Raw genomic sequence first — 13,364 nt, 5'->3', positions numbered from 1 at the left:
TACTCGGAGCAGAAAGAGGACGGATGTCTGTACTCAGCAGGAAGAGGACGGATGTCTGTACTCAGCAGGAAGAGGACGGATGTCTGTACTCAGCAGGAAGTAGACGGATGTCTGTACTTGGAGCAGGAAGAGGACGGATGTCTGTACTCAGCAGGAAGAGGACGGATGTCTGTACTCAGCAGGAAGAGGACGGATGTCTGTACTCAGCAGGAAGAGGACGGATGTCTGTACTCAGCAGGAAGAGGACGGATGTCTGTACTCAGCAGGAAGAGGACGGATGTCTGTACTCAGCAGGAAGAGGACGGATGTCTGTACTCAGCAGGAAGTGGACGGATGTCTGTACTCAGAACAGGAAGAGGACAGATGTCTGTACTCGGAGCGGAAAGAGGACGGATGTCTGTACTCAGCAGGAGGAGGACGGATGTCTGTACTCAGAGCAGAAAGAGGACGGATGTCTGTACTCAGCAGGAGGAGGACGGATGTCTGTACTCAGCAGGAAGAGGACGGATGTCTGTACTCTATGCAGGAAGAGGACGGAAGTCTGTACTCAGCAGGAAGAGGACGGAAGTCTGTACTCAGCAGGAAGAGGACGGAAGTCTGTACTCAGCAGGAAGAGGACGGAAGTCTGTACTCAGCAGGAAGAGGACGGAAGTCTGTACTCAGCAGGAAGAGGACGGATGTCTGTACTCAGTAGGAAGAGGACGGATGTCTGTACTCGGAGCAGAAAGAGGACGGATGTCTGTACTCGGAGCAGAAAGAGGACGGATCTCTGTACTCAGCAGGAAGAGGACGGATGTCTGTACTCAGCAGGAAGAGGACGGATGTCTGTACTCAGCAGGAAGAGGACGGATGTCTGTACTCAGCAGGAAGAGGACGGATGTCTGTACTCAGCAGGAAGAGGACGGATGTCTGTACTCAGCAGGAAGAGGACGGATGTCTGTACTCAGCAGGAAGAAGACGGATGTCTGTACTTGGAGCAGGAAGAGGACGGGTGCCTGTACTCAGAACAGGAAGAGGACAGATGTCTGTACTCGGAGCGGAAAGAGGATGGATGTCTGTACTCGGATAAGAAAGAGGGCGGGTGTCTGTACTCAGAGCAGGGTGAGGACGGGTGTCTGTACTCAGAGCAGAAAGAGGACGGATCTCTGTACTCAGCAGGAGGAGGACGGATGTCTGTACTCAGCAGGAAGGGGACGGATGTCTGTACTCAGCAGGAAGGGGACGGATGTCTGTACTCAGCAGGAAGGGGACGGATGTCTGTACTCAGCAGGAAGAGGACGGATGTCTGTACTCAGTAGGAAGAGGACGGATATCTGTACTCAGCAGGAAGAGGACGGATGTCTGTACTCAGCAGGAAGAGGACGGATGTCTGTACTCTGTGCAGGAAGAGGACGGAAGTCTGTACTCAGCAGGAAGAGGACGGATGTCTGTACTCTGTGCAGGAAGAGGACGGATGTCTGTACTCAGCAGGAAGAGGACGGATGTCTCTACTCAGCAGGAAGAGGACGGATGTCTGTACTCAGCAGGAAGAGGACGGATGTCTGTACTCGGGATAAGGAAGAGGACGGGTGCCTGTACTCAGAACAGGAAGAGGACAGACGTCTGTACTCGGAGCGGAAAGAGGACGGATGTCTGTACTCGGATAAGGAAGAGGGCGGGTTTCTGTACTCAGAGCAGGGTGAGGACGGGTGTCTGTACTCTGGATAAGGAAGAGGGCGGGTGTCTGTACTTGGAGCAGGGTGAGGACGGGTGTCTGTACTCAGAGCAGGGTGAGGACGGATGTCTGTACTCGGGATAAGGAAGAGGACGGATGTCTGTACTCGGGATAAGGAAGAGGACGGATGCCTGTACTCGGATAAGGAAGAGGACGGGTGCCTGTACTCAGATAAGGAAGAGGACGGGTGCCTGTACTCGGATAAGGAAGAGGACGGGTGCCTGTACTCGGAGCAGGAAGAGGACAAGTGTCTGTACTCGGATAAGGAAGAGGACGGGTGTCTGTACTCTGATAAGGAAGAGGACGAGTGTCTCTACGCGGATAAGGAAGAGGACGAGTGTCTGTACTCGGATAAGGAAGAGGATGGGTGTCTGTACTCTGATAAGGAAGAGGACGGGTGTCTGTACTCGGATAAGGAAGAGGACGAGTGTCTACGCGGATAAGGAAGAGGACGAGTGTCTGTACTCGGATAAGGAAGAGGACGAGTGTCTGTACTCGGATAAGGAAGAGGACGGGTGTCTGTACTCGGATAAGGAAGAGGACGGGTGTCTGTATTCGGATAAGGAAGAGGACGAGTGTCTGTACTCGGATAAGGAAGGGAACGAGTGTCTGTACTCGGCTAAGGAAGAGGACGGATGTCTGTACTCGGAGCAGGGTGGAACGTCAGTTCCATCTGACAGTGAATCAAATCGTACGGTGAAAGCTGTCGCTTTCTGTCTCCTAAGGACCAGTTAGTCCTTACTTTCTGTGTGTACGAATTCACAGCAAACCACGAAAACACATTTATGGCTGAAAATTATACTTGAATTAGCAAACTTGTTTTCTGCGTGATTGCTAAATCAGCACTTTGAACAAATGTCTTTTAAATTTAATTTAGATGGTGGATATTTGCAACAGGATGAATCAGCATGCAGTCTACCACTGAGATTCAATTCCATTAACCAAACAAGCAGTGTCTGGTATAATTTGTACCTTTGCCTATATTACATGCTGCCTGCATTCTCGCCACGTTGAAATCATGACTCATTGCATCGTCTCCTGCTCTCTCATTTCTTCCCCTGTACCTGGGCAACTCCTCGCTGCCCTCAGCATCTCTTTACTCCGATGGGCTAGAAGCTTATAAAACCTAAACTTGGTGTCGATTCATGGGTAATTCTTGATGATTCTGGGAATTATGTAAGGCACTCTCTAAATGCACATCTCTGTCTCTTTTTTTAAAACCTCGCTAGGGTAGAGCATTCTGGGCTATGGACCTTCACAAAGGTTTCTTCAGTGTTTAACTTGTTTTTGTTATCAGAGCACTGACCCTATTTGGCATACAGTTCCACAAACACTGGACAGAGATCATAAATCTTTTGAAAAGAGAATTTGATCATTGCTTGGAAAAGAGTGCTTTTAAAGGTTGTTGCAAATGAGCAGGACAATGGGATTAGACTGGGTGGGATAATAAAAGGTATGGAAGAGTGAGTAGAGATTAGACCAGGTGGGATGTTCAAGGATATAGGGGGGAATGAACAGGAGAGTGACTTGTAAAGTCAGTTATGTGTGCTATTTAATGTGGATGCAGGATGTGACTGGCTGATGTCCCCTGCCCAGTGATAACTGACCCGTCCACACACATTGTCTGGCCTCATACGTGAAGATTGGTCACTTGGGTGAGATATCCAATGCCTGTGGAAAGGTTTTGGCACCAAACCTCAGGAAGGATGTACTCGCCTTAGAGGACATAGAGTGCAGATTCACCAGAATGATACCAGGTATTGAAGGGTTATATTTATGAGGCGAGGTGGGATTGTGTTCCTTTAATTTCAGGAATTTGAGAGGTGAGCTAGTTTGAGGTGTTTAAAATGAAAGAAGGATTTGATAGGATAGATACAGGGAATCTGTCTCCTACTGAGGGAATCTAGAACAAGGAGACAAACTTTAAAATTCGAGCTCTCCTGTTGAGGAGTGAAATCGGGAAGCACTTTTTCACACAAAGGGTAGTGGAAATCTGGAGTCCTCTCTCCCCCAAAAGGCTGTGGATGCTGGGGGTTAAGTGGAAATCCTGCGATTGATAGATTTTTGTTGTAAAGGCCTGCTCGGGTCTGCAAATGAAACCTGACCCGAGCCCGACAGAACCACATCTGACCCAGTCCGAGTCCTTTCATTTATTCCCACGCCCGACCCAACCATCGGAATGTTCAGTTAACCTAGCTTCCGTTTTTCACTTTATAAGCTTGTGCAGATAAGTAACAAAAACTGTAACTGGACTTGAAAGGTTGTTTAAAAAGTGCATTAAGATTGGAGCCACGTACCGGAGGTGGTGATAGAGGGTGTCCGACCCGACCCAACCCAACCCGAGCCCGAATGCCGGACCCGGAAGAGCGCGCCAAACCGGACACATGTCGTCGGGTTCGGGTCAGGTAGCCATGCTCTATTTTGTTGGGTAAGGGAATCAATGGATATTAAGCAAAAGCAGGTAGATGGAGTTGAGAATGAAAGAAAGACAGACTTGCATTTATATAGCACTTTTCATGATCAGCAGTCTCCAAACAACTATGATCTAATAGAATTTTGGAACGGTTTCGAAGGGCTCCTATCCCTATGTTCCTCGAGTATCTGAATGGCCTCTTCTGGTTCCTATGTTTTCAAGGGGTTGAATGTTGTGAAGAGGACAAAAGGAGGTTGCAGACTGACATAGATAGGTTGAGCGAGTGGGCTCGCAAAAAGATGGAGTTACATTCACGCCACACAAGTCCCAGGCAATGACCATCTCCAACAAGAGAGAATCTAACCATCTCTCCTTGACATTCAATGGCATTGCGATCACTGAATCCCCCAGGAATTTACCATTGACCAGAAACTGAACTGGAGTAGCCATATAAATACCGTGGCTACAAGAGCAGGTCAGAGGCTAGGAATCCTGCGGCGAGTAACTCACCTCCTGACTCCCCAAAGCCTGTCCACCATCTACAAGGCACAAGTCAGGAGTGTGATGGAATACTTTACACTTGCCTGGATGTGTGCAGGTCCAACAACACTCAAGGAGCTCAACACCGTCCAGGACAAAGCAGCCTGCTTGATTGACACCCCATCCACAAACATTCACTCCATCCACCACCGATGCACAGTGGCAGCAGTGGGTACCATCTACAAGATGCACTGCAGCAAAGCACCAAGGCTCCTTAGACAGCACCGTCCAAACCAATGACCTCTACCACCGAGAAGGGCAAGAGCAGCAGATGCATGGGATCACCACCAGCTGCAAGTTCCCCTCCAAGCCACATGCCATCCTGACTTGGAATTATAGCACCATTCCTTCACTGTCGCTGGGTCAAAATCCTGGAACTCCCTTCCTAACAGCACTGTGGGTGTACCCGCACCACATGGACTGCAGCGGTTCAAGAAGGCAGCTCACCACCACCTTCTCAAGGGCAATTAGGGATGGGCAATAAATGCTGGCCTGGCCAGCGATGCCAGCATTCCTTGAACGAACAAAAATAAATAATGTGGGAATATGTGAAGTTGTTCACTTTGGCAGAAAGAATAAAAAAGCAGAGTATTACTTAAACTGAGAACGGCTGCAGAATTCTGAGGTGTAGAGGGATCTAGGTGTTCTAGTGCAGGAGTCACAAAAAGTTAATATGCAGGTACAGCAAGTAATAAAGAAGGCTAATGGAATGCTATCCTTTATTACGAGAGGAATTGAAAATAAAAGTAAGGATGTCATGCTCAGTTATACAGGGCATTGGTGAGACCACATCTCAAATACTGTGTGCAGTTTTGGTCTTTTTTAAGGAAGGATGTAAATGTGTTGGAGGCAGTTCAGAGGAGATTTACTAGATTGATACCTGGTATGAGCGGGTTGTCTTATGAGGAAAGGTTGGACAGACTGAGCTTGTTTTCACTGGAGTTTTCAGAAGAGTGAGGGGAGACTTGATTGAAGTTTATAAGATTCTGAACGGTCTTGACAAGGTGGATGTGGAGAGGATGTTTCCTCTTGTGATTGAGTCCAGAACTAGAGGGCACTATTGTAAAATTAGGGGTCGCCCTTTTAGGACAGAGATGAGGAGAAATTTTTTCTCAGAGGGTTGTGCGACTTTGGAACTCTCTGCCTCAGAAGGTGGTGGAGGCAGGGTCAGTGAATAATTTTAAGACGGAGGTAGATAGATTCTTGTTGGGCAAGGAAATCAAAGGTTATCGGGGGTAGATGGCAGTGTGGAATTCAAAACACAAACAGTTCAGCCATGATTTTATTGAATGGCAGAGCAGTCTAGAGGGGCCGAATGGTCTACTTCTGCACCTAATTCGTACGTTTGTATGGCCTCCTCCAGTTCCTATGTTCCTCAAGGGGCTGAATGGCCTTCCCCTCTTCCTATGTAAAAGGTTTAAAGACCACAGGGTACAAGTTAAAAATAGAAAGTGAAGAATAAGCAGGGAAATCGAGCAAAAGATTTTGCTGAAAGGATGGTAAATTTCCACTGAATGCACTGAAGCAGACAGTATAAATGAGCCCAAAGCAGATGTATTTCTGTTGAGAGATAGGCTTGATGGATATTTGCTATGAATAAGAGAGAGGTCTGATTGAGGTCAATGAAAATAGAATATTTTTCTAGATCCAATCACCTTTTCCTGTTTATATAAGATAGGGTAGAAATTGCAGTTGATGAAGCCCCCAAATGAGCTCTCAGTGAACAAAGAACAAAGAAAATTACAGCACAGGAACAGGCCCTTCGGCCCTCCAAGCCTGCGCCGATCCAGATCCTAAATCTAAACCTGTCGCCTATTTTCTAAGGGTCTGTATCTCTTTGCTTCCTGCCCATTCATGTATCTGTCTAGATGCATCTTAAAAGACGCTATCGTGTTCGCATCTACCACCTCCGCTGGCAACGCGTTCCAGGCACCCACCACCCTCTGCGTAAAGAACTTTCCACGCATATCCCCCCTAAATTTTTCCCCTCTCACTTTGAACTCGTGACCGCTAGTAATTGAATCCCCCACTCTGGGGAAAAAGCTTCTTGTTATCCACCCTGTCTAAACCTCTCATGATTTTGTACACCTCAATCAGGTCCCCCCTCAACCTCCGTCTTTCTAATGAAAATAATCCTAATCTACTCAACCTCTCTTCATAGCTAGCGCCCTCCATACCAGGCAACATCCTGGTGAACCTCCTCTGCACCCTCTCCAAAGCATCTACATCCTTTTGGTAATGTGGCGACCAGAACTGCACGCAGTGTTCCAAATGTGGCCGAACCAAAGTCTTATACAACTGTAACATGACCTGCCAACTCTTGTACTCAATACCCCGTCCGATGAAGGAAAGCATGCCGTATGCCTTCTTGACCACTCTATTGACCTGCGTTGCCACCTTCAGGGAACAATGGACCTGAACACCCAAATCTCTCTGTACATCAATTTTTCCCAGAACTTTTCCATTTACTGAATAGTTCACTCTTGAATTGGATCTTCCAAAATGCATCACCTCGCATTTGCCCGGATTGAACTCCATCTGCCATTTCTCTGCCCAACTCTCCAATCTCTCTATATTCTGCTGTATTCTCTGACAGTCCCCTTCACTATCTGCTACTCCACCAATCTTAGTGTCGTCTGCAAACTTGCTAATCAGACCACCTATATTTTCCTCCAAATCATTTATGTATATCACAAACAACAGTGGTCCCAGCACGGATCCCTGTGGAACACCACTGGTCACACGTCTCCATTTTGAGAAACTCCCTTCCACTGCTACTCTCTGTCTCCTGTTGCCCAGCCAGTTCTTTATCCATCTAGCTAGTACACCCTGGACCCCATGCGACTTCACTTTCTCCATCAGCCTACCATGGGGAACCTTATCAAACGCCTTACTGAAGTGCTCGCCTTGTACCTTCCATAGGGTGGCAATCGGGATGGAGGACAAGCACCCAAATTGTTTGTGAACTTTGCTGATTGAAATTCCTACCCTTCCAGATCAATATGTTCAAGACTGAAGGGGAGAAAATTGGAGAGGGTTGGAAAGAAAGTAAGTCTGCATTAAAGGAAAATAATAAATGTCTTAAGAGTTAGCTATGCTTTGTTGGAAGTTCTCTCACCTCCAAGTTGTGGGCTCAAGCCCCACTCCGTACATAGTGCAGCTCTGAGTGTCATCCTGGACTATCAGGAGTGACATTCTAAAGATGCAGCTTTCAATCCAGATTCCGTCTGGCTGCTCAGGTGGATCCCATGACACTGCTGGAGAAAAGAGGAGAGTTCTTCCTAGTGGCCTGGCCAAAGCATATCTCCAAACCAATATCATCAAAACTCTTATCACCTGGCCATTCATTCATTGTGGGAGTTTGTTGTGTGCAGATTTGGCTGCTGTGTTTCCATACATTAAAACAGCGACTACACTTCAAAAATAATTCGCTAGTTTCTATGGGATATCCTGAGGACAAATCTTGAACTCTAAATACAATTCTTTTTAACATAAAACCAGAAAAGTTCTAATGATATACCACCACTTGCAAGTTCCCCTCCAAGTCACACACCATCTTGACTTGGAACTATATTGCCGTTCCTTCACTGTCACTGGGTCAATATCCTGGAACACCCTACCTAACAGCACTGTGGGTGTACCTGTACCACACCGACTGCAGTGGTTCAAAAAGGCAGTTCAATACCACCTTCTCAGGGGAAGTTAAAGTTGGTGGCCTTGCCAGCGACGCCCACATCCCATGAATGAATAATAAAAAAACAAATAAGGTCAGGTCTTGCGCCCAACTGCTCCACAGTTAAAGTTAACAAGACAGCCCTTTTGTAAATAGCTGACTACACAGTGTCAACCATCTTGAGCAACATCCTGTAATTATCTGGGCCTCGTTTGTTTTGTCTTTGAATCCATGACTTTGGCTGAATCCTGCTGTTTTATCTGCTCAGCGAGTTCCCAGCCTTGTGTCCCGCTGTCTCTTGTGACGGAATCATCTCTCCTTCATAAATAGATCTAGTTTTAATGTACCCATCTGGCACTGAGTGTTTCAGCTAAGAAAACATGCACAGCAGGCAGACCATGCTGCAGTGTTGCTCATAAGCATGAGTCCATATTGTGCGATAGGTTTCTTGAGCTTGTGTTCCCATCGCAGCGCACTGTGTAGCTGACGGGCTTGTTGGTGTAGCAGGCGCAGAGGTTAGCTTAGCAGCTTTGCAGTGTGCTCAGTTCTTCCCCCTATTAGATGCCAACGAAATTATGCCTGCCCACAGTGATTCAGCCAGTGCACTGAGAGAGAACTGACAGTTGAGTGCTGAGGGTATGCAGGACATTGACAAACGTAGAGTGCAGTCATCAGCAAAGAGGGTTAGTTGATGCCGTTGAATAGCAATGGTGAGACAGTCCTGAATAGTGATGTACAAAATAAATTTAAAGAAGGCTTACTATATATGCTTGCATGTAAGTCTAGAGATTTAGGGCAGTCTGAGGTTTTGAAAGTAGTGTGTGTGGGGAGGGAGGCACCTTATAGAAGATACCCTGAGGAGCACTCTGCCCTCCCCTGTTTCTGGCCTGGTCACACCTTCTCATCAGCTGTGGCTCAGTGGGTAGCACTCTTTTGCCCCGAGTCATGTCCCACTCCAGGACTTGAGCAGAAAATTCAGGCTGATATTCCCAGTTACTGTACTGAGGGAGCACTGAACTGCCAGAGGTACCGTCTTTCAGATCAGATGTTAAAATGTTAAACCGAGGCCCTGTCTGCCCTCTCAGGTGCATGTGCAAGAGCCCATGGCACTTTTCGAAGAAGAGCAGGGGAGTTCTCCCCAGTGTCCTGGCCAATATTTATCCCTCAACCAACATTACTAAAACAGATTATCTGGTCATTATTACATTGCTGTTTGTGGGAGCTTGCTGTGCACAAATTGGCTGCCATGTTTCCTACATTACGACAGTGACTACACTTCAAAATTGCTTCATTGGCTGTAAAGCACTTTGGGATGTCTTGAGTTGGTGAATGGCGCTATAGAAATGTAAGTTTTACTTTTTTTTAAATTTTGAGCTCACTGTTGTGTTTTTCTTTACTTGTCCAGTATCATGGGCCTCACGCTCTCCCCTCCCCCACCCCCCTCTCGCTTGCTGCTGTTCATTGTCCCAAACCTCTTCACAGCCAATGAAGTACTTTTGAAGTGTAGTCATTGTTGTAATGTAGAAGTGATGTTGTGATGATTGGTGAGTGAATCTTGTACGTGTGTGGTAAATGTTATTTTCTTGTTTTTTTATTAAAATGCAGGGTGTTGTATAATACATGAGTGTCTTATAAGCCTGTGCATATGATAGTCAGAGGTTACACAATGTGCAATTTCAATGTTTAAAGGCAAAAAAAAAATCCCGTTTGAGTATTTGTTTTTTAAAATAGCACCACAGATCTGAACTAATTTAAAACATATTTCAAAAACTGAAGATTAATTGAGGGTTTATACAATTGACAATTTTGTGAATCATGGGCACTTTTTGTTTCAGAGCCATCATCAACCATTTTAACCCTAAGATAGAGTCGTATGCAGCAGTTAATCACATCTCACAACTCTCTGAAGATCAGGTACGTGCTGTCACTTCATGTACTTTTGGTTCAGTGTGCTTTCATTCCTTGAGGTTCCATTAACTGCTGCAGTTTGGTTCTGTCAGTCCTCACTTGGCCCATTTGTGAGCCCAGGCAACTATTTGAATATAGGAGGCATCACTGACAAACACAGTTCCTTCCTCATCTGAAATCCAAACACACACACCTAGCAGCATATGTTGGAGAATAGCAATCAGAAGGGGAAATCCTGGCCGACTTCTGCCTCTCCACCCCCAGCTCTGTCCCCGCCACCCAGCTCCATCCTCTCCCCCCAGCTCTGGCCCACCCGCTCCTCCCTCAGCTCCGCCCTTCTCCCCCCCCCACCCCCCCCCAAATCCACCCTTCCCCAACTCCGTCCTATCCGGCCCCCAACTCTGTCCCTCCCCCCCCACCCCCAGCTCCATCCCTTTTCCTTCCCCTCCCCTCCCAGCTCTGTCCCCTGCCCCCACAGCTCTGTATCCTCCACCCCCCGCAAAGTTCCATCCCCTCTCTTTCCCCTTCCCTCCCTGCTCCATCTCCTCCCCTCCCCAGCACGTCCCCTCCGTCCCACCGCCCCCCCCCCCGCCAGCTCCATCGCACCTCCCCCCAGCTCCCCAGCTGTGTCCCTTCTTCCCTTCCGTTCAGCTCTGTACCCTCCCTTCCCCTCCCCACCCCCCACCCCCCCCACCCAGCTCTGTCGCTTCTCCTTCCCCTTCCCTCTCTACCCCTTCTTCCCCACCCTCCCAGCTCTGTCCGGTCCCCTCCCCTATCCTGCTCGTTTTCCTTCCGCCCTCTTCCCACCCCACCCAGGGGGAGTGGGCCTAATTGGAGAACTGAGAGTTGGTGCAAACGGAATAGGATGAATGGCTTCCTTCTGTGCTGTGTGATTTGATAGTACTCTATATTAAAGGGAGTAACTAAGGAGCTTACTCTAAGGTAAGTCATGGCAAGAGAGCTCAGCCCCCAGATATGCTCCTCCTGCGCTATGTGGGAAATCGGGGACGCTTCCAGTGTCCATGACGACCATGTGTGCAGGAAGTGTGTCCAGCTGCAGCTACTGGCTGACTGCATTGCGCAGCTGGAGCTGCGGGTGAACTCACTGTGGAGCATCTGTGATGCTGAGGATGTTGTGGATAGCACGTTTAGTGAGGTGGTCACACTGCAGGTAATGGCTGCACAGGCAGAAAAGGGATGGGTGACCACCAGGAGGTGTAGTAGGTGCAGGCAGGTAGTGCAGGAGTCCCCTGTGGCCATCCCCCTCTCAAACAGATATACCGCTTTGGATACTGTTGACAGAGGGATGGCCTCCCAGGGAAAGCAGCAACAGCCAAGTTCGTGGCACCACAGATGGCTCTGCTGTACAGCAGAGGGTAAAAAAAGACTGGGAGAGCCATAGTGATAGGAGATTCAATTGTGTGGGGAGCAGATAGGCGTTTCTGTGGCCGCAAATGAGACTCAAGGATGGTGTATTGCCTCCCTGGTGCTAGGGTCAAGGATGTCTCTGAGCGGCTGCAGGACATTCTGTAGTGAGAGGGTGAACAGTCAGAGGTCGTGGTACATATTGGTACCACGACATAGGTAGAAAGAGGGATGAGGTCCTGCAAAAAGAATTTAGGAAGCTAGGTAGCAGATTAAAAAGCTGGACCTCAAAGGTTGTAATTTCTGGATTACTCCCAGTGCCATGTGCTAGCAAGTATAGGAATAAGAGGAAGAGCAGATGAATGCGTGGCTGAGGAGATGGTGCAGAAGGGAGGGCTTTAGTTTCCTGAATCACTGGGTCTGTTTCTGGCAAAGGTGGGACCTGTACAAGTTGGACGGGTTGCACCTGAACCGGAATGGGACCAACATCCTTGCTGGGAGGTTTCCTCGTGCTGTTGGGGGGCGGTTTAAACTAATTTGACAGGAGAATGGGATACAGAGTGGAGGTACAGTAGGGGGTGATGCACAGTCAAATACAGAAGAGAAACTGAGTCTGTCTGGAAGACAGAGCAGGTATATAGACCTGTTAAGGCACAAGTGAAAAATGCAAGGCTGGATTGCATCTATTTTAATGCAAGGAGTCTTACTAGTAAGGCAGATGAATTGAGGGATAAAAGCAAAATACTGCGGATGCTGGAAATCTGAAATAAAAACAACAAATGCTGGAAATACTCAGCAGGTCTGGCAGCATCTGTGGAGAGAGATGAATTGAGGGCATTGATTAGCACATGGGATTATGATATTATTGCTATCACAGAGACATGGTTGAGGGAGGGGCAGGACTGGCAGCTCAATATTCCAGGGTATAGAATCTTCAGGCGTGACAGGGGAGGGAATAAAAGAGGAGGTGGTGTTTCACTGTTGATCAAGGAGTCAATTACTGCAGTAAGGAGGGATGATGTCTTCAAAGGTTCCTCAAATGTGGCCATATGGGTAGAACGTAAAAACAAAAAGGGTCAATCACTTGGCTGGGAGTGTACTAAAGGCCTCCAAACAGTCAGGGAGAGATAGAGGAACAGATATGTAGGCAAATCTCAGAGGTGTAAAAATAGTGTAATGATAGTAGGGGATTTCAACTTCCCCAATATCAACTGTGATAGTCTTAGTGCAAAAGGCTTAAGGGGGGCGGAATTCTTAAAATGCATACACGAGCGCTTTTTGAGCCAGTACGTAGAAAGTCCTACAAGAGAAGGGGCAGTACTGGACCTAATCCGAGGGAATGAAGCTGGACAAGTGGTAGAAGTGTCAGTGGGGGTGCATTTCGGGGATAGTGACCATAACTCTAAGATTTAAGGTAGTTATGGAAAAGGACAAAGCTGGACCGGAAATAAAGGTACTGAATTGGGGGAAGGCTAATTTTAATATGATAAAACAGGATCTGGCCAAAGTGTAGTGGGAGCTGCTACTTATAGGAAAGTCTACATCAGACCAGTGGGAGTCATTCAAAGAGGAAATAGTGAGAGTTCAGAGCCAACATGTTCCCGTTAAGGTGAAGGGTAGGACCAACAAGTCCAGGGAACCCTGGATGTCAAGGGATATAGAGGATTGGATCAGGAAAAAAAAGGAGGCTTATGGCAGATTCAGAGTGCTGAAAACAGCGGAGGCACGAGAGGAGTATAGAGAGTGTAGGG

General features: G+C 47.6%; 1 protein-coding gene across 4 annotated transcripts in view; it reads left to right on the top strand.

Annotated features, from left to right (window-relative positions):
* armh3 (armadillo like helical domain containing 3) overlaps nt 1–13,364 on the top strand; it is a 197,374-nt gene that overhangs the window by 136,004 nt on the left and 48,006 nt on the right. For 2 of the 4 annotated variants that reach the window (XR_010977082.1, XR_010977080.1), the window contains exons 24-25: nt 7,664–7,715; nt 10,176–10,254. Coding sequence is in view for 2 of the 4 variants with exons in the window: in XM_068053169.1 (XP_067909270.1) it covers nt 10,176–10,254 (79 nt within the window). In the remaining 2 variants the exon portion in view is untranslated. The remainder of the gene's footprint in view (nt 1–7,663; nt 7,716–10,175; nt 10,255–13,364) is intronic. The other 2 variants (XM_068053169.1, XM_068053168.1) reach the window with 1 other exon arrangement.

Source organism: Heterodontus francisci, chromosome 20, assembly GCF_036365525.1.
Source record: "Heterodontus francisci isolate sHetFra1 chromosome 20, sHetFra1.hap1, whole genome shotgun sequence".
NCBI lineage: Eukaryota > Metazoa > Chordata > Chondrichthyes > Heterodontiformes > Heterodontidae > Heterodontus > Heterodontus francisci.
Note: the sequence above shows the minus strand (reverse complement) of the source record. Positions and strands in the feature narration are given on the sequence as shown.